The sequence below is a fragment of the Caretta caretta genome, chromosome 10 (assembly GCF_965140235.1).
Source record: "Caretta caretta isolate rCarCar2 chromosome 10, rCarCar1.hap1, whole genome shotgun sequence".
Lineage (NCBI taxonomy): Eukaryota > Metazoa > Chordata > Testudines > Cheloniidae > Caretta > Caretta caretta.
The window spans coordinates 67,564,409-67,591,722 of NC_134215.1; the positions used below are offsets into that span (position 1 = coordinate 67,564,409).

The 27,314-nt window shown below is 41.9% G+C and overlaps 1 protein-coding gene across 4 annotated transcripts in view; it reads left to right on the forward strand.

The window, feature by feature from the left end:
* Window positions 1-878: 878 nt before the first annotated feature.
* The window catches only part of ADAMTSL3 (ADAMTS like 3), a 279,815-nt gene continuing 253,379 nt past the window's right edge, over window positions 879-27,314 (forward strand). The window contains exons 1-2 of one of the 4 annotated variants that reach the window (XM_075133138.1): window positions 879-987; window positions 3,236-3,325. In XM_075133138.1, the coding sequence (XP_074989239.1) occupies window positions 3,251-3,325 (75 nt within the window). In that variant the 5' untranslated portion in view covers window positions 879-987; window positions 3,236-3,250. Of the gene's footprint in view, window positions 988-1,340; window positions 1,501-3,232; window positions 3,326-27,314 lie in introns of those variants that run through there. The other 3 variants (XM_048867324.2, XM_048867323.2, XM_048867322.2) reach the window with 3 other exon arrangements.

The window sequence follows — 27,314 nt, forward strand, 5'->3', positions numbered from 1 at the left end:
GGGGCTGACATTTAGATAGACATCTTTACTTGAAAACTGAGCACGTTTGATAGAGACACAAATAAGCTGGACCCCATAAAGCTATTTTACAAAGTCAGTAAAGTTCATTAGAACCTTCACTGTGAAAGATGTTACAGTTGGGTTTGAGGACCTCCCTCAACATGACCCTTCAACTCACCTTCCTAACGTCCATCTTCTTCTCTTTGGTTCTCTTCACAAACTAGTTATTTCACTGGAGGGCGCTCGGGTCCTAACTATGGAAGAGACTTTTTTTAGCTTGCTTTCGAGAAGTCTGAACAAATTGGAAAAGTTTCCCTTGCAACGTATTTGAACAAACCCTTCATCGGTTGTTTAGTTCACTGGTGTATATTTTAAACTTCAGTGGCACAGATAAAATAATAGACCTTTTTACTGTCTGTTGAGTATTGATGCTGTGTAACTGGAAATGTCCTTTGGCCCATGAGTGGGAAGCAACAGTGCAAGGGCAAAAGGTTTTTACAATGTTATATATAGTTCATCCGTCTCAAGTAAGGGGATAAAATGTTACCAAGTGCTGTTTGGGGCATACACAGTCGGAGACCTAAAATATCTTAAAAGACAGAGTGATTAAAGTCGTCTTTGGTGTCTAAAGAGATTTGCAGCTGTATTGAGAGTTATCAGGATTGTTGAGGTCTGGGAATTGATTAGCCTCAATTTGCTGGCTAAGTTACATTGGGGAAGAAGAACTGTCTGCTAGTGCAGGTTCCTTTGTCCCGGCAGGGCACATGGGCTAGGCAGTGGGTGAGAGTCGGCTTTTGCTAACTGGCTGAGAGGTTTCCAGGACCGGCTGAGCGTCTAACTACCTGCACAAGCTGGGACTCCTGTAGCTCAGGGATCGGTCTGCATTGGCCGGGGGCTGCAGGTGGGGGCGCCGAGGCGGGATCTTGTGCGTTGCTGCAGGAAGCTGTACGGCGGCAGCCCCGTGAGTTGGGGCGGAGGAGCTGGAAGGTGAGGGTACCTGATGCACGGATGCGGTGGCTCTCTCCCAGGGTAGTGGCTTGGGGCGCTGGATACCGGGTTCCCGACATAGGGGTGCTGGGGCCGGGGAGCTAGAAGCCGGACTCCCGCTGCAGGGCAGTTGGAAGCGGGGCTTGTAGGCCGGTGGCACCGAGGAGGGGGTGCTGGCAGCCGCGCTCCCAGGGCAGGGGCGGGGAGCCCCAGCGCACTGGCCCTAGCGCTGCAGGTGGAGGCGCGCGCGCTCTCCCGGCTCGCGCCGGCGGGGTGCACGGAGGGGAGGGGGGGGGGGCGGCTCGCTGTGACAGGACGGGGGCGGCCCGTTTCCAGCAGCCGGCGGTGGGCTGGGGCTTGGCGCGAGGGAGGGGCAGGCGCTTTTAATTCGGGATGCTGTAGCCCGCGGGCGCTGACAGGAGAGGCGTCCCCCGGCCCGGGCGGTGGGAAGCAGCGTCCCGCCGAGCCCTGCACACGCTGCCCGAGGAGCCGGGGCGCTCGGCCCTGCACAAGGTGGGTGAGGTCGCGGCCACTGCTGAGCGAAGGAAGCTCCCTGGACCAGAGCGGCCGCGGCTGCCAGTTACGCAGGGCTGTTGCCTGCCCCGGGAGGGAGGCGCCCCTGGTTGTTGCGGGGCTCCCGCTGCAGCCGTCCGGGGGCTACTGAAATCGGGCGCGGAAAGGGGCCGGCGGCTCCCACTCGGGGACCGTGCATGAGCTCCCTGGCCAGGAGAGAGCGCTTCAGCGAGAGGCGAGGCAATGTGGCTGGCACGATGCAAGGAGGGGAGGACGCGGGTGGCAGCCCGGCTCAGCGCCGGGGGTAGCGCTCGCTTCAGGGGAGGGCAAGAGGGTGCTGAGAACGGGGCTGTGTCCAGGGACGCCCCCCACCCCAAGGCGCTTTGACCCAGCCCTCAGCTGGCCCGATGCTCGGACATTTGCGGATTCCATTAGCCCCCCTCCCGCCCCCCACCCGGTAACTCATTCTCCAGATTGGACAAAGCGGTCCACCACAATAGGCAGGTCATGTTCATTGTAAACAGAGGCGCCCTGCCCTTCGCTTGTTGTGCATCGCAGGGCTTCATTTGCTACACCGGCAGATCACTTAAAAACAAACAAACAAACAAAACCTCCTGGGAATCTATATACACCAAAGCCTGTCAAATAGACAGCTTGGCTCAGTTGTGTCAATCGCAGACCGGGGCAATAATGTGGGGGGAGGGAATCTTCATTCTTGAAATGTTGTGGTTGATTACAACTTTTGAATGACAAAAGCATACGGCAGCCCTGCCGAACTGGAAGGAGGTAAACAGCCTGATTTCCGCAAGGAATCTTAATGAGAGTTAGTTGACAGGTGCAAGAACTGGGCTGTTTGGATAGGTAGTTTTCCTTCGGGACATCTGGCCTATTTAAAAAAGGAGAAGGGTCTATGGGTGAGGGGGGAGAGGGCGGAGGGGGGGAGGTGTTTTTTTTTTTTTTTTGAGATCAGATTTGCATTTAGACCACTTTAAGGCTTTGCACAATGTCCCTGGAAGGAGGAGGGTGGCGGTGGGGAAGCGTGCGGTCACCTTTTTAAAGTGATTACTTTGGTAATGACTGTATAGCCCACTCCAGCTTTAAGTACGAGGCGAAAAGATTTATTTACATTAAAGATCAGTTACAATTAGTGGGCTTATTACATGATTCCTTTGGAGGGTTTAAATGGAAGTTTGCAGTAAAAACGGCAGACAGATGGATGTAGCCTTCTAATTCAGGGTGATCGCTGCTAAATTGATGGGCTTATTTTTCCTTTCTTGATCTCTTGCCTATGAGCTGCGTGGAGCTAGCACGTTTGGAAGCGGTGTAAATGAATGTCCAAGTCCCTGGGCTGGGCCCTCAGCTCTGAGTGGGTGAGGATGCTGAAGAAAGAGCTCATGAGAAATCCTCTTCTCTGAGGACTGGGATGGGAGGGGTTGCTGATTTGATAAATTAACTCACACGTAGGAGAGAATCTAACTCGCCCCGTGTTGCCAGCTTCCCCAAACATATTTGTTTCCTGTTCTGGTCCCTAACTGGAACTGCCTCACCCTGCAGGCTGTGCTTATGGCGTAAGCTGCGAGTCTGCTTTGCTGGCCAGCACAAACCTTGGGTGTTTGGGTTGCATTCCTTCCAAAGCCCAGTTCTCTGTCCTTGCCCAGTTTGTTTTAGTCACTGAGACTCTGGCAGGAGGCACTTGACTTCGTTTAATTATAACTGAAACCACCTCTCTCAGCAGAGCTCGGGAAGGAAGATGGCCAGCCCCAAAACCACAGGGCTTTCCTGGGAGATCACTTGGCTTGCAGTTGTCATCTGTACCCATCTACAGGTAGGTGATGATCATGTTGCCGTGTTAACAGCCAGACATTGGTCTGCTGAGCATTTTAGACACTACCATTTATGATTTTAAATAGAAAATTGTTGAGGCAACTGTGTGCCCCAGTATCCAGTGGTGCCATGAACAAGACTTTCCTGACATTGAAGCTAGAGTCAAAGGAATCGAGGCAGGAAATCGGTATTTTCCTTTTTGCTAGTAACATTCTACCTGCCTTTACAACTTGGGGACTCTCTTGCTAGGTGTCAAGTGGCTGGGCTGCTTCAAGGTGATGCAGCTGCCTCTTGCCCCCAGGAGACTCAGGAACAGAGAGTGCTCAGTTATTATGGTGAAGAGGGCTATATAAGTGTGTGGGTAGCTAGAGCCAAAACCCTTTGAAGCCAGTGGAAGTCTTTCTGCTGACTTCAGAATGGGCTTTGGATCAGGTCCTTCCTGCATTCAGGATCCATGGAGGAAAGCCTTGGCTGTCAACTGATCTATTGCCTGACACATAAGTCTAATCAGTTCCAAGAAATGAGTAGTTTTAAAAATTGAGTGCTTCCATACAGCATAATGTCATCACAGTATGTCATTCTCTGCACTAATATTTCCCATAGTGCAGTAAATGTGAAGTGCTCTTTGAAGTTTTAAATCCCCATCTAAATCCCTTTAGAAGAAGAAAGCAAAGTGAGTTTGACAACATTGCTGAAACAATATTTTACCAGTCTCCAAAAATCATACTGTGGTGAAACTTTTAAAATAAATACCTGAAAAAACAATAGTTTTGAATTAAGCAACCATAGATAATGTTGTTGCTATTCATATTATTATTATTATTTATTATTTGTATTGTGGTAGTAACTGAGGTCCCACAGTCACTGACCACAGCCCCATTGTGCTGTTTACAAACACAGGTCCTGAGGAGTTTACAATCTAATTCAATAGGAATGTGGGGCAGACAGCCTAGCTAATTATAAGATTAATAAGGCCTAGTCTACACACAGAATTTAGCTATGCTTGCTCTAGCTATGTTGCTCAGGGATGTGAAAAAGTCGCTTCCTGGGAGACGTAGTTAAATCAACCTAAGCCTCAGTATAGACACCGCTAGGTTGATCGAGGAATTCCTCCATCAGCCAAGCTATCACCTCTCAAGGGGGTGGATTAACTACAGTGATGGAAAAACCCTTCTGTTGCTGAAGCAAATATCTACACTATGATGCTACAGAGGCACAGTTGCAGCACCTAGCTGGGCTGCTCCAGTGCCTGTAGCATAGCGAAGCCCAGAGCTTGGTAAATTTACGAATGGGATAATAAAATGAGGTTCTTCTTCAAGGAGTGTCCCTGTGGGGGCTCTGCTTCAGACTTTCCACTTCAAGGGCACATGGGCCGCTGTGCCTTTGATCAGAAATTTTTGATAGCAGTGCCTGGTTGACCTGCACATGCACCCTACACATCCTTGTGCCTTGTGGTAATAAGGATATATAGGACTATGTGGGCAAACTGCCCTCAGGTCCTCATCAACTGCCTTCTGCCTGAGATGAAGCATACAGCGTGCCTGTGGTCTTCACAACTAAGTTTTTGTATTGTTAGTGTTAGTTGGGACCGTTTCCCCTTTTTTGTTTTTTACCCCCTTAAAGGGGTTGTTCTGGAGTTTGTTCTGGGGTATGTAGGATCCTTGGGCTTTAAGAGGTGTCTTTCCTGATGGGATGCTATCCTGGTCAGTGACGGGCATCCTTGGTACCTCGCCTGTTTGGGAGGAACTGATATCCCTAGCAAGTGTAAAATCTGAAAGTCCTTTAAAAGTAGATCTTGAAAAAATGGGGACATCAAGTTTAAATTATTATTCTTAATGGAGCAAGCCTTAAGTCTGGCTTCTGACCCAAGTGCTGAAAAATCCCCTGAATGCAAGACAAGGAGTTCTGCTAGTGCCCATCTACCTCAAGATCCTGGTCACTGAGAGTCTCAAGGGACATATGTGTTGCTGCACCAGCCATGGCTGGGTCTTGGTCACCGAAAGCGTCAGGGCAGACAGCTTCTGCATCAATGTCCATGGTAAAGAGCGATCTGTTATCTACGTTTCTGTATATTAATCTTGTGATCATGGACAAAACCTAAATCTTACATTTTTTTCTTCTTCACTGTAGATTTGAAGCCAGTATTGGCACAGGTCCCTCATCCCCACAAATGGTTTTGGCATTGCTTCACTTGTCTCTGTCTCTGTCTCTCTTTCTTTTTTTAAAGAACACATTGAAGTAATCAATAGTCCATTGTGAGTAGCTTCACGAACATTTTAAGCCCGGTCAAATTTTGGTCTTGATCGTCCTTTTTAGTATTCTAATCTATTTGCCATGATTTTGGGCAGTATAAGGCATGGATGCTAAACCCAACCTTGCAGGAAGCCCCTTATGCTCCTCAGTTTTAGCTGTTTTTTCGCACTTTTAGTGACGTTATAGCTATTTTACATTATTTAACATACCATTTCTGGTTTCTAGTAACCATTAATTATTCAATTGGCTGCTTAGGGCCATACTCTGTGGGCCACACAGAGCCATTCTACCCACATATTGTACCATAACTTATGGTTGTATTGTTTTTGGCTATTAAAATGCTTATGTGTGGAGCTCATCAATTTGAAACAATTGGATGCTGGGCAAGGTCAGAAGTCTGTGCCATGCCACTTATGTGAAATTGATTAATTTTATCCTGCTTGAAGGAGGTACTGAATCAAATAATGACCAGGTTAAAAGAATCTGCTGGAAATGTAGCATGAATGTAATGCAAAGAAAACTGCAGCATAACTTGTCAAAAGAGGGTACTATTATTGAGAAGAAATTTAGTGAACTTGGGTTATAGCAGCTCATTCTGATTCTTGGATGCCATGGTGATGAGCACTGCATAAATGTCTAGATAGATTCTGACTCTGGAATTACATTCCATAGGTTTTCAGTTTCTGTCTCAAGTTGCGGCAAGACTAGTTTGTCATGTGCAGATTAATCATTATAATGGCAGACGATATTACTGGCAATCTCTCCACCTACATAGGATAATCCAGTAAATATTTTACCACTGAATGCTTAAGTGTGGGCTTCCTTTTGAAGAAATCCATGTTGTTATCAAGGGTTGCAGCACAAATTTGACTCTTTGGGACCACAGAACTGATCAACTGATCATTCATAGGCTAGACCTTAGATTTTTGGGCTTTTTGTATGCATAGGTGTGACTTCTTAAATCATGGGTGACTCTAATGAAGTTAGTGGAACTACACCAGTATGAAACTGGTGTAAATCAGAGCAGAAATAGGTCTGTACAGTTTTCTTCGCCATTTTAAGTGAAAAGGATAGCAGAAGTGTCATTAAAGCATTAATTATTTTCAAAGATCCAGGATGATGACTCTGTATCTGCAGAGATTTCTGTACTCCCACTGTCACAGAATCAGTACTTGAATTTGTGGCCATTCACTAAATATTTCTGTGAGCTCACACTTGCCCTTGACTTGGTTTTAAACACTCACTTGTATATGTTTCTGAGTATGCAAACAATGTTCTAGCACAAAAATGAACTGCTCCCTTGTGTTGCTAGATTGCAATGGTACAAAGGATGTGTTGTAGATATGATGGATGCTGAAAAGACAAATAGTTTGAAAATTAATACGCATAATAGAAGTACTTAAATGCAGTTTTGTTGTTTTTACATTTATTTCTTAAGGAGACCTGATTCTGCACGGTGATAATGGAGACAGCCTCTCCCTCTCATCATGGGATTGGTCTCCTGATTAACATCATGGGATACCATTTAGTTAAGGTAGTTTTGTTAGGTACACACAGTTACACTTTTCATGAAATATGCTAATTTATATCCTTAATAATGGACTATCTGTGGTTATTAGCGATCACTAGCAAATTTAAATAGACAAAATATTTATTTCCATCAATAATTTTCACACTCAGATTTCATACTGTGCACTCAGTTACTCTTTGCTGTGTGGTTGTCAAAGCACAGATACAATGACAGTTTAAGATGCTACTGTTTGAGAGTTGTACTAGATAAGCCCTCTCTGGATCTGTTCATTTTATCTTCTGAGAAATGGAATTGCTAATATCTGAGGATAGAATAACAACAAATGCACCTTGTCTGGACATTAAAAGGGTATTAAACCAGGCTTTCTTTCGAAAAGTGAGTTTCATAGTCCACATATAATTGGAACTAGTGTTGGTTGCTGCCTTAATTTGTGTTTCTGCAATCCCTACATGTATTCTGTTCCTTTTTCTAATCTGTAATATTCTGGATTCAAAAGATATACATGCTGAAAACATTATCTGCTCAAATTGATTCTGCCAAAAACTACCAACATAGTAAATGTCTTTAAAGTTAGGTTGATGTTGCAAGTCCAAAAATCTGATGTCCATTATATGACATAGTGAACTTGGAGACCATATTCATGGAAAACTTTTGGAATACTGTTTTACAGTAACTGAGTGTATTGTATACTAATGTTCAGAAAGTAGATGATGATCCACATACCATACGAGAATCAGGATTCTTAACCCACTCAATAATCTTCATGAAAAAATGTCATGATGAGATTTGCAAATCCTGAGCCAAAGCTACAACAGTTAAACTGTTTCGGTGCAGTTTTAAGACACTGTGGGTAAAATCCTGGCTCCACTGAAGTCTATAGGAGTGATGCCATTGACCACAGTGGGTACAGGATTTCATTCTGTATGTTTTGAAGATAGAACCCTGCTCTTCCCCCTCCCTCAGACAAGCAACACTTAAAAGACTCTGCAGAATGTACTTTATCTTGAAGTATCTGTTATCACTGACGGATTAGTTATTCAGTGAGAGCTTTACCAAGAAGCATATGTAAATTCCTGTCGTGAATTTATGACGAATAGTGGTTGCTCAACTAATATTCATAGGATTTGAACTGCTTCTGCCCCCAATTTACAATTCAAAATAATGGGATTGCCAGAATATTTCTCTATGAATTTGAGTCTGTGAGTCAAGTCACAAACTGTGAGGATGAATGCTCATTTTTTTCAAGTTTACTCTGATCAAAAATAGACTAAAATCAACACTGGAAGATGACCAAGGGACGGGTTTGTCACCAGTATCAATGAAGTGATTTGCTTTAATATTTTACGAAGAATTATCAGTGGTGTGCTGTCAAATTGGGAGGGCATGTCTAATGGAGTCCCACAGGGATCAGTTCTGGGACTGGTATTAGTCAATATTTTCATTAATGACTTGGATAATAGAGTGGAGTGCAATGCTCATAAAATTTGCTGATGTTGCCAAATTGGAAGGAGTTGCAAGCACTTTGGAGGATTGGATTAGAATTCAAAATGACCTTGATAAATTGGAGAATTGGTTTGAGATCAACCAGATGCAATTCAATAAAGATATGTGCAAAGTATTTTAATTAGGAAGGAAAAATCAAATGCACAACTGCAAAATGGGGAATAACTGGCTATTTGGTAGTACTGCTGAAGAGGATCTGGGAGTTACTATAAGTCAACAATGTGATACAGTTGTGAAAAAGGCTAGTACAATTCTGGAGTGAATTAACAGGAGTGTTATATGTCAGAAATGGGAGGTAATTGTCCCCATTCTACTTGGCACTGGTGAGGCTGGAATACTGTGTCCAATTTTGGGTTCCACTCTCTAGGAATTATGTGGACAAATTGGAGAGAGTCCAGAGAAGAGCAACAACAATGATAAAAGGTTTAGAAAACCTGACCTGTAAGGAAAGATTTAAAAAATTGGATATGTTTAGTCTTCAGAAAAGGAGACTGAGGCGGGCCTGATAACAGTCTTAGAACATAAGAACATAAGAATGGCCATACTGGGTCAGACCAAAGGTCCATTCAGCCCAGTATTCTATCTACCGACAGTGGCCAATGCCAGGTGCCCCAGAGGGAGTGAACCTAACAGGTAATGATCAAGTGATCTCTCTCCTGCCATCCATCTCCACCCTCTGACAAACAGAGGCTAGGGACACCATTCCTTACCCATCCTGGCTAATAGTCAATAATGGACTTAACGTCCATGAATTTATCCAGTTCTCTTTTAAACCCGATTATAGTGCTAGCCTTCACAACTTCCTCAGGCAAGGAATTCCACAGGTTGACTGTGTGCTGAGTGAAGAACTTCCTTTTATTTGTTTTAACCTGCTGCCCATTAATTTCATTTGGTGGCCCCTTTTCCTTATTCACTTTCTTCACACCACTCATAATTTTATATACCTCTATCATACCCCCCCTTAGTCTCCTCTTTTCCAAGCTGAAAAGTCCTAGCCTCTTTAATCTCTCCTCATATGGGACCCGTTCCAAACCCCTAATCATTTTAGTTGCCCTTTTCTGAACCTTGTCTAATGCCAGTATATCTTTTTTGAGATGAGGGAATCACATCTGTATGCAGTATTCAAGATGTGGGCGTACCATGGATTTATATAAGGGCAATAAGATATTCTCCATCTTATTCTCTATACCTTTTTTAATGATTCCTAACATCCTGTTTGCTTTTTTGACTGCCGCTGCACACTGCGTGGATGTCTTCAGAGGTCTATCCACGATGACGCCAAGATTTTTCTCCTGATTAGTTGTAGCTAAATTAGTCCCCATCATATTGTATGTATAGTTGGGGTTATTTTTCCCAATGTGCATTACTTTACATTTATCCACATTAAAGTTCATTTGCCATTTTGCTGCCCAATCACTTAGTTTTGTGAGATCTTTTTGAAGTTCTTCACAGTCTGCTTTGGTCTTAACTACCCTGAGCAGTTTAGTGTCATCTGCAAACTTTGCCACCTCACTGTTTACTCCTTTTTCCAGATCATTTATGAATAAGTTGAATAGGATTGGTCCCAGGACTGACCCTTGGGGAACAGCACTAGTTACCCCTCTCCATTTTGAAAATTTACCATTTATTACTACCCTTTGTTCCCTGTCTTTTAACCAGTTCTCAATCCATGAAAGGCTCTTCCCTCTTATCCCATGACAACTTAATTTATGCAAGAGCCTTTGGTGAGGGACCTTGTCAAAGGCTTTCTGGAAATCTAAGTACACTATGTCCACTGGATCCCCCTTGTCCACATGTCTGTTGACCCCCTCAGAGAACTCTTCAAATGTGTTAAGGGTTATTATAAAGGAGAAGGTGATCAATTGTTCACCATGTTCGCTGAAGGTAGGACAAGAAGTAATGGGTTTAATCTGCAGCAAGGGAGATTTACGTCAGTTATTAGGAAAAACTTTCTAACTATAAAGGCAGTTAAGCTCTGGAATCAGCTTCTAAGGGAGGTTGTGGAGTCCCCATCATTGGAGGTTTTCAGAAGCAGGTTGGTCTAGATGATGGTTGGGAATGGGGGAGATTTACTTGATCCTGCCTCAGTGCAGAGGGCTGGACTTGATGACTGACTTCTCAAAGTCCCTTCCAGCCCTATGTTTCTATTATTTTATTTGTCCATTTTTTTGAGTGAATATTTCTATTGTAGTGATTGTGCGTGGTGTCACATACATAGATGTCTTGTAATGGCACAGTCCAAGCAAGTAAAGCTTACTTATACTGTCTCACAAATGTGTCTTAAAACTGTCTTAGAGAGACCACCCTAATGGGGAAAAGGTGATTCAGTCTCCATCACCGTTCTGATCTTGAGTTTCCTGAGACTTCCAAAAATGGTGCCAGTTAGTACTAATTTTGTTGGTAGTTTTATGATGTGGTCACACAAAGAATTGCACTGAGATCACCCAGCTAGTTACACATTGACCTCCTGCCAACCAGCATAGTAGCTGGGCTACCAAGATATCAAAAACTTGCCTAGGAGTCTCTGTGTAGGAATAATCTTTTGTAAATGAATAACATAACTTTGACAAGATAAATTAGGTAAACAAACCTAAGAATAGCTCTGGTTTGATATCCCCCCACCCCCTGCTTTAGTAGATATTTGAAGGCTTAATCACAGATAATTACTCATTCAGCCTATATTATGTTCAAATGGATATTTCATGCTCCTTACCAAATCAGTCCAGTATTGAGGCTGCAGTTTTGCGTAGCACACCAAATTCCATTCCTGCCCTTGTCCCACAGAAAACCTGAGGGCATGATTCTGCTCCTTTTAAAGCAGTATTGCCAACCTCAGCTGATCAAAAATCATGAGTTAGGCCCCCCCAAAATTATGAGATTAGCTTAAATGTCATAATTAAAAAAACTATTTGTTTTATTTTAATTTTTAAAATTTACCTTCTGGTTTCTGAGCCACTTTCAAGTCTTCCTCTGCAACTGTGTGTCCTAGAATCTTGCTTTTTTCTTTTTTCTTTTTTTTTTTTAAACAATGAAAACTGAAATTCTTATGTAGTCACTTGACTGTAGGTGCTGGGGCTTTAAAAAACACCAGCTATCATGAAGGTTGCAATAAAATCACAGGAGTTGGCAACATTTTACAGTTAATTGCAAAACTCCTATTAACTTCCTTGGGAGCAGGTATTTAATTGGGTTCTCTATTTGTATTTGTTTCATAAGAATACTGTAAAAAACCTCTGGAGATGGAATAGTGTTGCATTAATGCTATGCAAATTTTGGACATTACAACAGCTCAAATGTGCCATTAAATCAATGGCTGCCAAAATTTTGTATAGCTGATAAATTGTGCATGGCCACCGTACATTATCTTCAGTCCAATACAGTCTTAATGGAACAGTTGCAGGGTAATTCTTAAGATGCAAAATCCTCCTGAAATAGTTTGTGTACAGTGAAAGAGTTAGTTTGTTTTTGGAGTGCAGTTCATTAGTGTTCTTAGTGAGCTCAGCATTCCAGACTAGACATTGGGTATAGCCATGGCAACTCCAGAAACCACTGAGTGAGTGTAGCCTGGTTGTGAAGGCAGGCCTTAGAAAGGAAAAGCAGAGAGCTGGTGGAACTGGAGTTGGCATTCAAAGGAGTGAGGCTGGAGTGGGTCTTAGGTCAACTTCTGCATGCAGCTTGACATTAGAGGGGTCTTATTTTGAAGGCAGGTCTGTTCAATAATCTGGTCACTCAATTATTACTTAAGCCTGTTCTACACCTAAAACTTAGGCTATGTTTACACAACAGACCTTACAGCGGCACAGCTGCGCTGCTGTATGGTCTCCTGCGTAGCCGCTGTATGCCAGCGGGAGAGAGCTTTCCCACCGGCATAACCAAACCACCTCCAACGAGCGGCGGTAGCTATGTTGGCAGGAGAGTGTCTCCTGCTGACATAGTGCTGTCCACACTGGCGCTTTTGTTGGTGAAACTTATGTTGGTCGGGGTGTGTTTTTTCACATCCCTGACTGACAAAAGTTTGATTGACAAAAGTGCTAGTATACACTAAGCCTTAGGTTGACCGAGCTATGTTGCTCAGGGGTGTGAAAAATTCACTGCCCTGACAGACGTTGCTAAGCTGACCTAAGCCCTTGTATAGACACCACTAAGTCTATGGAAGAATTCTTCCATCAACCTTGATATTGCCTCTCAGAAAGTTGGATTTACTGCAGTAATAGAAGAACCCCTTCAATCTCTGTAGTAAGTGACTCACTATATCAGTGCAGCTGCAGCATAGCCGTTGTGTGCCACTGTACCGTTTCTAGTGTAGACATACCCTTACTGGGTGCATGGGTCCTGAAAGAGGTTTTAAATCTTTGTCAGTTTAGGGATAAGAACATTGTTTCTGCTTCTCTTTTTGCAACATTTCCTTTGTACATATATTAGGACTGGATATCAAAAGCTTATAAAATTGAAAATACACAGACACAAATAAAGCCTGTATTTGTTTTTAATGTGGTCTCACTCCTTAGCTGTGCAGTAATGCACTGGAATCCTGTGAATCTTGTGTGCGTTGTTCAGATCAACCTGTCACACTTGTACAAATATCCATATACAAATGAAATTCTCCTTTGTGCAGAGGATCCACAAAAGTAATGTGCACTACTTAAGATCTACCCATCCTTCTTCACAGGGCTGCATGTGAATTATGCAGTTTAGGATCTAGAACAGGGGTGGGCAAACTTTTTGGCCTGAGGGCCACATCAGAGTGGGGAAATTGTATGCAGGGCCATGAATGTAGGGCTGGGGCAGGGGTGCGGGAGCGGGTGCTGTGTGTAGGAAGAGGCTTAAAACAAGGGGTTGGGGTGCAGGGTGCAGGAGGGGAGCTCAGGGCAGGAGGTTGGGGTGCAGGAGGGGATGCAGAGTGTGGGAGGGGCCCAGGGCAGGGGTGCAGGAGTGGTGCGGGGTGTGGAAGGGGGCTCAGGGCAGGGGTGCAGGAGGGGTGCTGGGTGTGGCAGAGGGCTCAGGGAAGGGGGTTGGCGGCTCAGGGAAGGGGGTTGGGGTGCAGGAGGGTGCTCAGGGCAGGGCGCTGGGGTGCAGGAGGGGTGCGGTAGGGGGCTCAAGATGGGGTTAGGGGGCTCAGGGCAGGGGGTTGGGGTGCGGGATGCAGGAGGGGTTCGGTGTGTGGGCTCCAGCCCAGCACCGCTTACTTCGAGTGGCTCCGGGGTGGCCGTGGTGCGCAGCAGGCTAAGGCAGGCTCCCTGCCTGCCCTAGCCTGGCCCTGCGCTGCTCCCGGAAGTGGCCAGCATGTCCAGCAGAGGCTCTGGTGGGGTGGGGTGGGGTGAATTTCAGGGCCACATTTTCAAAACATCCTCAGTCTGTTTTTATATGCAATTTTGCATGCTCGCTTTTTGACCACTGTCACCAGCACACAGGTGATACAGTTATGCACTTAACCTGCTTAGGCACTTCTGTAAATTTTACTTTGTGTCTAATTCCTAGGAATTCATTAGGAGTCAGGCACTTAATCCGCTTAGGTGCCTACTGGGATTTTCAAAAATATATATCTGCATCTCTAGGCACCTCAATACATTTGAAAATCTGGGTTTAAGAGCCTAAATCACTTTTGAATTGAGACTTCAGCTCCTAAGTCATTTAGGCACTTTTGATAATTTTACTCTTAAATCTGAAAAATAGGTTTGTGACGTATGCAGATATCGGCCAGTGCTTGAAAATTGCATGTGCAAGCGTTACATGTGCACAAAAGGAAAATTTGGGCTGAAATATCACTTCCAGACATCATGTTATATAAATTATTGTTTTGGAATGGTGTTATTTCTGTTTCTAATTTATATTTATTAGATTTAACATCATTATGGAAAGAAAATGAAAACAGTACTCCCAGTCTGTTTTGAGTAATGTGGTTTCCAAGAATTGTCAGTTTGTCATACTTCTGGATCCACTAGAAAAACGGTGAACACAAGTCAACTTGATTGAAATGTAAAACAATGTTAAAAATGCACTTAAGGGTGTAATTACTAGATTGCTGCTGTATGCTAACTGTTGTCATTACTGTCACGGTGGGAGATCTCCATTGTTTATCAATGCTATTTTATAGAACTAAGTAAGTGGAGCATTTATTTATTTGGGGAAACAATGTCTTGTTTCTCTCTTTGTACAATGTTCTTTCTGTTGTCAGCTGGTTTGTCAAAAACCAAGATTGCTGTCAAAAACCTAGATTGCTTAAGATTTATGGGATACATTCTTCTGTCGGTACATGCAAGCTGCTTGGATTATGTGCTGTGTATGTCAGGTGACCTATACTGGTTAGCTGTCTGGGCCATGGCAAACTGCAGAAGAGTTTTAAATACATGGTCTGTACGTTTATTACTTAATGCAAAGTAGAATTGGGCTGATACTGACATACCTGCACTTCTGTGTAATGGAGGAGTAAGTCAGGGTATCCCTCTGTTCAGTTATAAATGTTTCCTGACCTGCACCTTGCAGGAGAAGCCCTTACAAGTTTGCAGAAATTGGCTTCACTCCAAGCTTGCTGAGTCAGCGAGAAATTAGCTAGCTCCTAAAATAACTTGTTTTTTTCTTTTGGTTATAGTTATTTTACTTGTGTATTTGTTTGTGGATACTGCAGGCCATATATTGGCATGCAGAGGAGATGTGAAAAACTAATGCAAATGATGGCCTGTTTTAAAACATGACTTAGCTTCCTTGGGGAGAGTCCCTTTTTCTAAAAGGTCTTGAACTACTCATTCATTTGGAGACTCAGAAAACACCCCAATTAATCTTAAACTGTTCCCTGGTTGACTGACATGGCTGCTGGCTGAGATCAGCCAGTTGTGTAGTATTGTCTTTAGTATAGGCTGCTTATAGGGCAGTGATCTAGTTGGAGCACTTAGGGTACACTCAGCATATTGCTGCTTTTTCAGCTGACCCCATCAACACTTGTTCAAAAGGCAAGGGAGAGAGTCTACCTACTACCAGAGATATGTTCTGTATGTGCTTTATAGATTCTGGACACTTCCTATAATAGTATTAGCATGTAATTTCTGTTCTGTAGAACTATGGAGTCAAATAATACCAGAAGCTGATGCACCATTTGGGTGGTGGTCTATGATTGTACTTTACTCAAAAGTGGTCTGCTTCTGTAACCCTTGCTCACAAGAGTTGTTTCAGTGAAGCCAATGAGATTCCTTTTGTGGTTAATGGCTGCACTTTCTGTCTAGAGTGTACAGTCTGTGAAGCTTTCACTCTCAAATCACTGTTTAAAAGTTTACATTTTTGTTTTTTAAATTGGTCTCCAGACTTTCAATGCCAGTTGGTACCAGATTTTTTGATTAATAAGTAACTCTTTATTTGTTTCATATTCTTTTCTCTTTGTGTTCTACTCAAAAACTCTATAGACCATTCTTTTAGGTTTGCAGAGAGACTGGCTATGCTGACTGATTGCTGTGGTGTTTTGTTTGTTAGTCCCATGCTAATATTTTCTTGCTACTGAGGGAGCACGGCAAAGTAATGGCTACTGATATTTTACTAAATAAGTCTTGGCATAATATGCACTTTCACCATGTGATTGGTCCAGTGAGTAAGATGCACATATTCCAGACTTCTTCCCTGCATGACTGCGTGTTTTGCTTAACCTCAGTGTGATATCGGGCACTCAGACTTTACATTTTCCTTTCCAACCCCTTTGAATTAGATTTTAGAATACAATAGGTTAGTTTAATACTATAACAAAGGCTCCAGAATGCCATCTTAATGTATGGTTTTGTACTGTGTAGCTGTTTGTCTTATGCTAAGAGGAAGCTATAAATGTATTTTTAATGCCAAGAGTTAGACTTAAAATGCATTACTCACCCTGTGGGAATAGCTTGAAAATTAGTAAGCAATTAGATTAGTAGGAAAACACATTTTACTTAGTTTTGTGAGTCTCCTGGGCCTTTCGAATATCCTGTTAATATTACCTTTTTAAATCACAACCTTTTAAATCTTTACAGTTTTAAATAACAGTTGTTCTTTGAAAGTGAAAATTATCCGTATTTTTACTTAATGGGTCTAAGTTGCCTCATGGAAACATGATTAATATGCAATAGGAAATATGATTGGTTGTATCCAGAACCAGTGTAGGCTAAATGTAATACTTTTTTAAAGTCACACAGTTTCTCTAGGGATAACAGAAATGTATTCAGAAAAACTAAACCTTCAGTGGTGACACACCCCTTTGCAGAGGGTCAGCACAGGAACTGTATATCACTATGGCCTCAATTAAGCCCTTAAGTATAGTGGGGCATATGTAATACATGGGCTTGTTCTGATCTTTTGCACAGGAGAAAATTTCACCCTCAATGGCCACCTGTGAAATGTTAAAACAAAAATGCTTATTTTTGTGGCAGACTTTAGAATTTTGTGAGCCAGCCACCATTTAGAAACCATTATTTTAAAAAAAATGGTTGCAAAAAAGTAGAAGAATTTATAAGCCAACATTGCTTATTATTTCAACCTGAAATGCCAATACTCCATCAGTGTAGTGTGCAAAGGAAGTCACTGCTCTCTTTGACTGTAATGTAGGAATGGCGAATAAGGGCCTGATCATTCATTATCTGGACAAAATTCCCATTAACTGACTTCTGCAGTAGTTTTGCCTGTGTGGGGACTACAGGCCTGGTGACATAAGCCCAGATCCTGGAATCACATCCATGTTTGCAGAGCCCCATACACTTTGGTGGGACTTTATGCAGGCATAACCTCCAGATGAGTGGGCCAGTTCCAAGACTGGGATTTAAATGTATAAAGTTCAGGATTTCTACTTCAGTAGGATTGTCCTGTGAATGCTGTGCACAGGCAAAACTCCCAGTGAAGTCAATGGGAGCTTTGCCTGAGACATAAGTGGGAGTTTTTTCTGAGTAAGGCCTACCGATAAGAAGCAAATCTAGGCTGAATTTTATTAGTGTTAACTAGTTGGTTATGATAGCCGATCCTCTTGGATGGTGTGAATCATTTTATCTTTTCTTCATTTTACTACAAAGGTTAGATGACATTTAAAGCTGTTTCTACAGCTGTTAGTTTTCTTAGAAATTGGCTCTGTTTATTCTTTTTGGGGAAGAACAACAGAGATCTTCAGAAAAGTAATTTGCTTACTGCTTATAACCCTTGCAAAATTTGAAGCGATTCCCGTTTTCTACAGCCACTTTTTATTGTGTGTCATTGAGGAGCGTTTTATCAGGTGTTCCAGACCATCTCTGTTGGCAGGGATTTCCCTGAATTACTGCAAAGGGAAACATCAGAAACGGTCCTTAGTGCATGTATGCTATTTTTCAAAAGAATTGAAGCAGAACATGGAAATTCACTTTTAAAAATCTATGTGGCTTTTTGCCATCTAAGCTGTATTTAAAAGATTCTTTTGAACCCTTTAACTGGTTGTACTCTCCACTGCACAGTGCATTTGTTCTGATGTAAGTAAAGAGGAAAACATGAGCCCATCATAAATAAAGAAGATCTGATATAGAGTTGAATTCCACATATAGCATTTTGTCCATGCATATGAAAATTGACATCATTGTGCTGGAATGTTGACCATGTTTTGCATTTTGCAAGCTGCTTTTATTGGAAAGCATGTGTTTCAAAGGGAGTTTTTGATTTTTATAAGTCTTTGTCTCCATAATAGCTCAGTATTATTTTGAATGTGGAATTCAACTATGAATAAAATTTAACTCATGAAATAAGAGATTGCTCCAGCATAAAATAATTTTTGCATAATTCATTCATAACTGGTAACATGCATGCCTTCATCAGAAAAATCAAAGATAATTATTAACTAGATTCTAGCACCCTTACTCAAGATGAGTCGTACCTAACTCTGAGTACTGCCTTTGATTTCTGTGGGGCTACTCATGAAAGAGATATATCTCAACATGATTCAGCTGTAGGGGCATAATCTGGCCCCTATAATTTAACAGTAATTGTATAGAAAAATCAATCCTTTTAGAAAGCTTTCAATATTATGGAAACTGTGCATTATTATGATCTAGATTAAAGCTGTAAATCAACACTGGGAAACCATTTAGGGCCTAATGCAAATCTGAACTATATATGTTTTACACTAATCTAAATTCATTGGTTGCAACGGAGCTTATCTTGATTTACCCTGGTGTAAGTGACATCAGAATCAGGCCCTTATATATTTTAATGGAGTGTGATGTGCTGAAGATATTTCAGTGCAGGGGCAATAAACTATTCCCTCTTGCAACCCATAGCACTGTATACATCCATAGACTACTACCTCTTTACTTCCCCTAGCTTGCTTCCACCCACATGGCCCCTGTGCATCCCTACTAACCTCACCATCTCCTCATGCGTTTCTCAACCCCTCATGACCCCCAGAGCTCTGGTCACTTCTCTATTTACCATGCTGAGTACTGTGTCTCCCCTAGAGCTCACCCCCATTTCTCCCACAGCCTATCTTGCCTCCTTGGATCCACATGCTCTCCATGAGGAAGTGACTCCTCCATGGGGAGTCAAGAAGGCAGACTTCTAGCATTAGAAAATGGAAGTAGCCAATGAACTTGACAGTTCAATTAGGTGATACTGTCAAAACTTAATTAGACTCTCGCTAAGTAGAGGACTATAAACTGCTGGCCTGTCTCTCCAGCCCAGAAAGGATATACACCATGCACGGAGTCTGGTTCCGGCCTGGTTCAAGCCCTTTTTCTCAAGTCTTTAGCTCTATTTCTTCCACGTAAAACTGGTAACACAAATACCACATCTCAAACCTGTTCCTTCCCATGACTCAGGGGCTTCCTGCCACAGCTTCTCTGCTTTTAGAAGCTCTTCCTTAGTCCTTCTAAAGGCTGTCTGATTGGGAGTCAGACTGCCACAGGCACTGATCTGTTCCTGCAGCTCTCCCACCCAACTGTGAGTACGTCTACGCTTTGAGCTTTGGGTATAATTCCCACTTGAGGAGACAGACCTGAGGTAGCTCTCATCAAGCTTGCATGCTAAAAATAGAGTGTAGTTGCAGCAGTGCAAGAGACAGGAGAGGCAAGCCAGCCTGAATATCATGGTGTCTCTGACAGGCATGCAGTCAGGGCTGTGAGCCCCTCCTGCCATTTGTGCTCCCATTACTGTGTTCTGATATTAATGCGCTAGCTCAGTGAGAGCTGCTGTGAGTATGTGTCTTTGAACGGGGATTGTGATTCCCAGCTCAAAGTGTGACATACCCAGAGTTAGTCGCTAGCTTTTAAAATCACCTGATTCTCAGCTAGGAGGTAGCTGATAAGTCACAGGTAAATGTGGGTCCAGCTTCCCATAAGGGACTTGCAATCCTGTGAAAGGGTTTAAGAACCAGATCCTCAAAGGTATTTAGGTACCTAACTACCAGGCATTATGTACCTAAATATCTCTGAGGATCTGGCTTCAGTCCCAGTCACAGGGTTGTAAACCTGAAGGCCCAGATCCTCAAAGGTATTTAGGTGCCTAATTCTTTATATGTTTAGTTTTAACATTTCAAAAGTGACTTATGTCCCATAAATCCTTGGGGATGAAGGGGAAGAGAAAGAGTGTTTCTTTGCAGTCTGTGTAGTCCAAAAAAAAAAAAAAAAAAGGAGGGGGGGAGAAGGGGTAAATTTAAAAAAGGGAGCATTTAAAAATTCATTCTCCCTTTGAAGTATTATTATGTCAAATTTGGAGACCAAGTTCATCATTAAAGTGTGAAACAAAGGGATTATAGTAGTCCTGTTTGTGCAAAATCTCAGTGCAACCTTAGGTATGGAGTCAGTACCAAAGCCTCTGTTATATTCTTTTCAAAGTATACAAATAACATAGAATCAGGTACAGCATTCACCTGAACTTAGTTAGAGACACTATATCAGATGTGGGCATCTTGATGATAGATTCTTATCTGCAGTTAAGCTTCAAGACTGCCATGCAAGAACAACATGTATGTGGTTTTGTGGTCACACTCTGGAATTATTTTAAATAGAGAAAGTGGACACACTCAGATGTCCTAGCATGTTTAAACAACTGCTGCTAAAAAATGGGGATCGAAAAAGAGTTTCATGCTCCAGGCAGCTTGAATATTTGTTCTGATTTGTGGCTTCATACTGAGGAATGACAGGTTTTGTAAGAAGATAGGCCTGCTTCCTAAACTTGAATGTTGAATTAGAATGAGCTCTTATGGTGCACTTGTATAAGTAGGGGAAAAAATCTCTTCACTCCGGATAACGTTTTATAGCAATTTCATTAGATTTCAGTAAAATATATTAGGAACTGGTTAGAGGAGGCATATTCTAAGACAAATATTATATACTTAGTCCTTAGGAGGTACAAAGGTAATGTCACTTTAAATATGAAATTTAGAATGCACTAAAATGCATGACAGATTATCATGGATCCTGCTTTCACAGACCTCTAATAGTCTCTGTAGAGGCATCTGCTATATCAATATTTTTCAGCTCTGTTCAGCAAATTAATTTTTTTTATTTATAACACAGCAGGTAAATGAAGTTCTTCTGTGATACTCTAGTGCCCTTTGGCCCTCTTTAAAAGTACATTGGAAGGCCCTGATCCTGCAATCGCTTACATGCGTGAGTAACTTTATGCAGATGTGTAGCTCTAATGAATTCAAGCACATGTGTAAAGTTAATCATGGACATAAGCATTTGTGGAATTGAGGCCCAACCCTGCAGTTTTGTATACATAGTTTACTGTAAAAAGAAAAGGAGTACTTGTGGCACCTTAGAGACTAACCAATTTATTTGAGCATAAGCTTTCGTGAGCTACAGCTCACTTCATCGGATGCAAGCTTATGCTCAAATAAATTGGTTAGTCTCTAAGGTGCCACAAGTACTCCTTTTCTTTTTGCGAATACAGACTAACACGGCTGTTACTCTGAAACCTGTCATAGTTTACTGTCTCTTTTTTGTCTCATTTGAATATTTTTTTCCAGAATTTTATTCAGTTAGGATGACATTTAGTTTGTCTGCCTAAAGCCAGCACCACAAGCTCTATGTGATGAAATGGCTGGGGGCTAGAGGGTTGAAATCTATTCCCTCAACCCAAAATGAGATTGCGGCACAGCCCATCTGTAATCACTATACCATTCTTGGGCTGCCATGGCAGCTGTGGCCTCTTCCTACCTTTTACATGAAGAGTTGAGACCAGTGGATCTCTGTAATTGTAATAGCCATTTTACTGCCCTCCACTGCTCTGTAAGGGACTAGCACAGTGCTCAGGTACCCCAGGATGTACAGGAATTGTGGAGCCCCCTCTGTTGGACAGTTCTGCTTGCGCTGCCCTATGGAAGGTAAACCTGGAGCTCTAGTGGTTCTTAGGGCCACATGTGAACCCAGTACACCCATGGGAATTTCACCCTTTGTTGTTGTTGTTTTTTCCTTTGGATTCTCCAGCAGAGATCTTTGAACTAAAAGATGGGGAAATGACACGCTTTTAAAAAATAATATGCAATTTAAAAAATAACTTTTATGCATGATTATTGTTGATTTTCAATCATAACAGGTAAAATTCTGCCAGCTAATTTTACATCCCCAGCGTCCAATTAATATTGCCATTTTAGCTACCTAAGACTTCTTTTATAGGTTAGTTCTAGACTCCTATTTCAAGCATAGCAAGCTTTGTACAAGCTTTATTGTTAAGAATGAAATTTAAGCTTTATTAGGATTAAGTGTTTAATAGCATAATTTGCTGCATATGTTGCAAATACAAACTGCTATGAATAGATCCTCTGTAACAAAAAAGTATTTAATATGTTATATATGGACTTAAATCCAATATGTTATCTTTAACTAAAGGAAATTTATAAAAAGAGCTTTACAGAGGGGGTTTTATTCTATCAACTTCAATTTCTTTAAAACTTTTCAAAACTGAAATTGAATTGGGTTTGGTTTTTTAGATTTTTTTTTTAAAGAAGTGGTGCTACCATCACTTCTATTATTTCCTGAAAAATAATAATCCAAGTAATAGTACAGGATTGCCTGTGTTTTACATGTTTGACAGGAGAAAAATATTAGTAGGGTGATAGGTAAGTATTTATTATAATAGAATACCACAGAGTTCTGTCAACTTGTTGCTTCATTGGGGATTTAGATATGCAGCTTACCTTAATGCTAGTGGGAGTTTTGCATGTAAATTTCATATGTATTAATGGGGTGAAAATAAAGACCCCTGTATGCTGCTTACCCAGGAAACAGAGGAATTTAAGCCTGTTAATTAAGAATGAGTGTCATTTTGGCTTGGGGCTGAGGCTCTAGGAACCTAGTATTCCCCAGTCTACAGAAAAAGTTCATTAATCTGCATAATGCAAGTGACTGGTTTGGGGATCTCAGTGACTTTTAAGCAAGCTGGGATGTTTCCTTGTTTGTAAATAGTAGTGATGAATGATTTTGTCTTATTTTGGGATTTAGAAACCTTATTAGGTTATCTCAACAGAGGGCTTTGACTTCTTGCAGACATTTGGAGATTTTATTACTGCTTCACACTTCCTTCTAAAGTATTCAGCTCCTTTTTATTCCAGGAAGTAATTTTATATAGGTGGGTAAATTTCCATTTTTAACCTTCTGTTTTTTTAATTTGCTATGTTACATTATTTAGTTTTCTATAAAATATGTTCCTGCTGCCATTATTAAAGCTGGAATAAAATAGAAGATAAGGAAAATAGATGCATATAGGAACCTTGAGAGAAGAGAGAAATCAGGAGTAAGGGACAAATCCTGCTCAACTTATTCTCAAATTACTCTGAAACAGGGTGGCAGATTTCAGTACCCTATATGTAGGTGCAGGACTCGTCTGAGTCCTTTGGATGTCAGGTGCATGAACCTGCATGAAGGTGCAGTGTAGTTATGCTGAGCCAGAATAGCTGGTGGGTTTTGTATTCTCTAGCCAGGATAAAATGGATTGGAGTATCTTTCTGGATAGAAAGAAAAGGAGTACTTGTGGCACCTTAGAGACTAACCAATTTATTTGAGCATGAGCTTTCGTGAGCTACAGCTCACTTCATCGGATGCATACCGTGGAAACTGCAGCAGACTTTATATACACACAGAGAATATGAAACAATACCTCCTCCCACCCCACTGTCCTGCTGGTAATAGCTTATCTAAAGTGATCATCAAGTTGGGCCATTTCCAGCACAAATCCAGGTTTTCTCACCCTCTGGATAGAGGGAACTAAGATCTGGGACAGAGAGGTCCAGCATTGATAATCCTAGGCACAGCCAAGCTTTGGAAGAAAATGTGGGTTGAGATTTACGTTTGGCTGCTGTTTGAGTCACTAAATCCCAGGGAGTGTGTATGTTTGGATTATATATAATGTATTTACTTTATTCAGAGTAGGGTGGGAGCTACACTGTTTACATAGCCCCAATGAAGTCAACAGGATTATTTACTTGATTAAGGCCAGCAGGATTTGGCTATGAAAGTAAGAGTATTTTATAGCATTTTTACCTGTAAGGCAGCAAAAGATGTGGAGCACCATATAGTTAGGCAGATTAAGATCAGCACGGGCATTTGGTGGCATAACATTCTGCAGTCTTGTTTGCAAGGATAATTGATTACACTGTACAAATCGAAGCTTCAACAGCTTCTGGTGATGTGAGCTCCTCCTACATGAGTTTCGAGATAGAATTAAATTAGTCAGTGGTGTAACTTCATTGGAGTTAAAATGGATGAATTTGGCTCCTTAATGTTTTCATGATCCATCACTTTTGGGTACATTCTCGATTTTGAAAAGTCTGAGAAGGCTAAGTGGTAAACATAAGAATCTGGAACCATGCTAGAACTGTAGACTTGAGCTCCTGTGTATCTAGTCTCATAGTTAAATTTAGCTTGTGTTAGTAAACCAAGCACTGGCTATGGATAAGAAAATCCTGGATAAGTTATTGCCACTGATTGATCCAAACATACTAAGGAAGAACTATTAAGAAGTATCCTGTGGGAAGTGTGGGGGTAAAGCTACTTTTTGGTTAACTTTTTAAATTAAATTCTACTGTCAACAATTCTATTTAACTTTATGTGCAAATACAAGCAAGAGAGGCTGTAGGAGACACAAGAATAGTCTCTTATATGCTATTGGTTAGATGTCCTGTACATATTCACAGAATTGCACAATTCCCAATGCCCCTGCTGTTTTAGGGTACGAGGCATTGTAAAGGCAGTTGGAAGAGTGTACCATATCATATAGGATATGTCTATGCTGCAATTCAACACCCATGTCTGGCCCATGCCAGCTGACTTGTGCTAGCGGGGCTCAAGCTACAGGGCTGTTCAGTTACAGTGTAGACATTCAGGCTCAGGCAAGGTCTCTGGGCTCCAGCCTGAGCTCGAATGTCTACACCGTAGTTGAACAGCCCCATGATCCTGAGTCAGCTGCCATGGGCCAGCTGTGGGTATCTAATTGCAGTGCAGATATACGCATAAGGACATATGTAAAATTTTTCCAAAATACAAAAATAAGGGGGCAAATCAAAACAATATGTACTACTTTAGTGGGATGAAAGAAGTTATTTGGCAGTTAGCCTCGGTGTATATAAAGCTGCTTCTGAACAGCTGTCCACCTGTTAGCTGCTACCTCTGAGAGGCACAATTACGATCTCAATGTGGTTGAAGCAACTGAGAATATGAAAGAAGGGGTGGTGTATAAAAGATGCATTTCTCAACCTTGCTGAAGGACAAATGTGACAAAGAGGCCAGTTTGATTTCTTCCAGCAGTAATAAGGACATAGAGAAAGTCAGCCCAGCTACACCTTAACTGTAGTGATCAAAGTAAAGGTGGTTTTAAGCTTCCTGACTAGTCTCAATTCAGCAAGATACTCAAGGATGTGTATAACTTTCAACATGTCAGTAATCCCACTGATGTTAATGGGACTGATTGTTAATGGGACTACTTGCAAACCTAAAATTAGGCACGCACTTTAAGTACCTTGCTGTATTGAGACTGGGCAGCCTGACAACCTGCTATAAAAGGAGACAAAAGACAATTTAGCTTACTAGCCATCTGCCATGCCATCATAAACTTCACTGTGCTACACTGAAGAAGTAAAATCATATTAACATTCCCAAAGAAAGACACCACTAATGGAAAACAATGCATGACTTATGACATGTCGTCTCAATTCAGTTGTCCTGGGAGCTATCTGTTGTACATACACATCTGCTTCTAAACACCCAATGCAGAATGAGGAGCTTTTCAGCAACAGGAAGTCTTCAGTTCCCTCAACATGCAGGTTGTATGTGTTGCCAAATCACAGATCTTGGACATAGTAACCAAGTTCCCAGGATTGTATCATGTTGCATAGGTATTGAGGCAATTTGGCCTACATCAGCTCTTTGAATTAGACTAAAAAATGGTTGGCTAATTAGTAAGTAACACAATCCGATAGCTATTCTTTCAGTGTTCTTTCTAAGCTTTTAATTGAGGGCACCTAATTCTGTTTTTTGCCACCTGCAGTTATTTGGCAGAGCCATAGCTTGGGTAGGGAGAATTGGAGCGACTGCTTGGGGCCCCACGCTTCGGGGGGCCCTGCAGGCTTGTGTGATTGGCCGGTCCCAGAGGAGACGAATCCATCATTTCCACCCCGTGGAATGGCCCTGACTGTTGGTCACCCTCTGAAGATGTGGCTTATGATATAATTTCTAAATCCCCAAACACCTACAGAGTTAAAGTATAAAGATACAATGAGGCTTATAAGATCACCATATCAGTTTTAGTACAGACAGTGGTACTTAAAGCAGCTTAGGTGCCTGGATAGATCAGGGGCCACATTGCTCTGAACTGCCCAAAGTTTCTTGAGTGATGTTCTGCATGCTAATGAATAACCTATAGCATATTCTGAGATGAAGGGGGGAATTCAGCTTAAGATGAGACAGAGGTGAAAACACTTCCTCTTTCACTCTATGGAAAATGATTTGAGTTGTGAAAAGTCAGGCAATGGTTATTCGAATATAATTTTTGCAGCTAAATTCTCATCAGTGTTCAGTGGACATCATAAACGTGGACATTGATCAGTTACAAGAAGATAGCACCTGCTCTCTAGATCCTTAGGTACTAAAACAAATACCATAAAATTAAGTATGAGCTGGCACGTCAATTTCATATGTAGATAGGAGTTTCAATCAGTTTCATGCTCCATTCCATACACACTACAAAACAGCAAACAGGGCAACACAATGGGTTCTCTGCCATGTTCTGTTGCAGCTTCTACTGCTCTCCTTGGTACTGAGACACTGGACAATTCCTCATCCATGGATTATATACTATAAGAAGCTACAGCCATATTAATAGGTTCTCCATCCTTCTTCCGCCTCATTCATTGCCTTATGTCTGTCTGTCTAGTCAACTGAATCAGTTAGTTATTAAACTTTCATTGCTGGCTACAGAAGATGAGTGGTGTGATAGTTACGTTCGGATCACTCTAATTATTATTCTGGCAGTCATCTTGTTTTGAATCAATAGACTGGTTCCATTTTACATATAACTGCTCAGCTCTCTCTCTAACTCTTTAACACTTCCTATTCACTCCCACGGTCTATTTACTTACTCTTTCCAGTAGGCGATCCCATGGCTATCTTTAGCCTCTTCCTGTAAGAGCCCCCTCTTTTCCATTCTGACTGTGATTTCCTCCTACGTTTCTGTTCTGGGTTTGTCAGGCCCATTTCATTCTTCGAAGTGTCTATCCCTTCTGGACCTCTGAGTTCATCTTCCT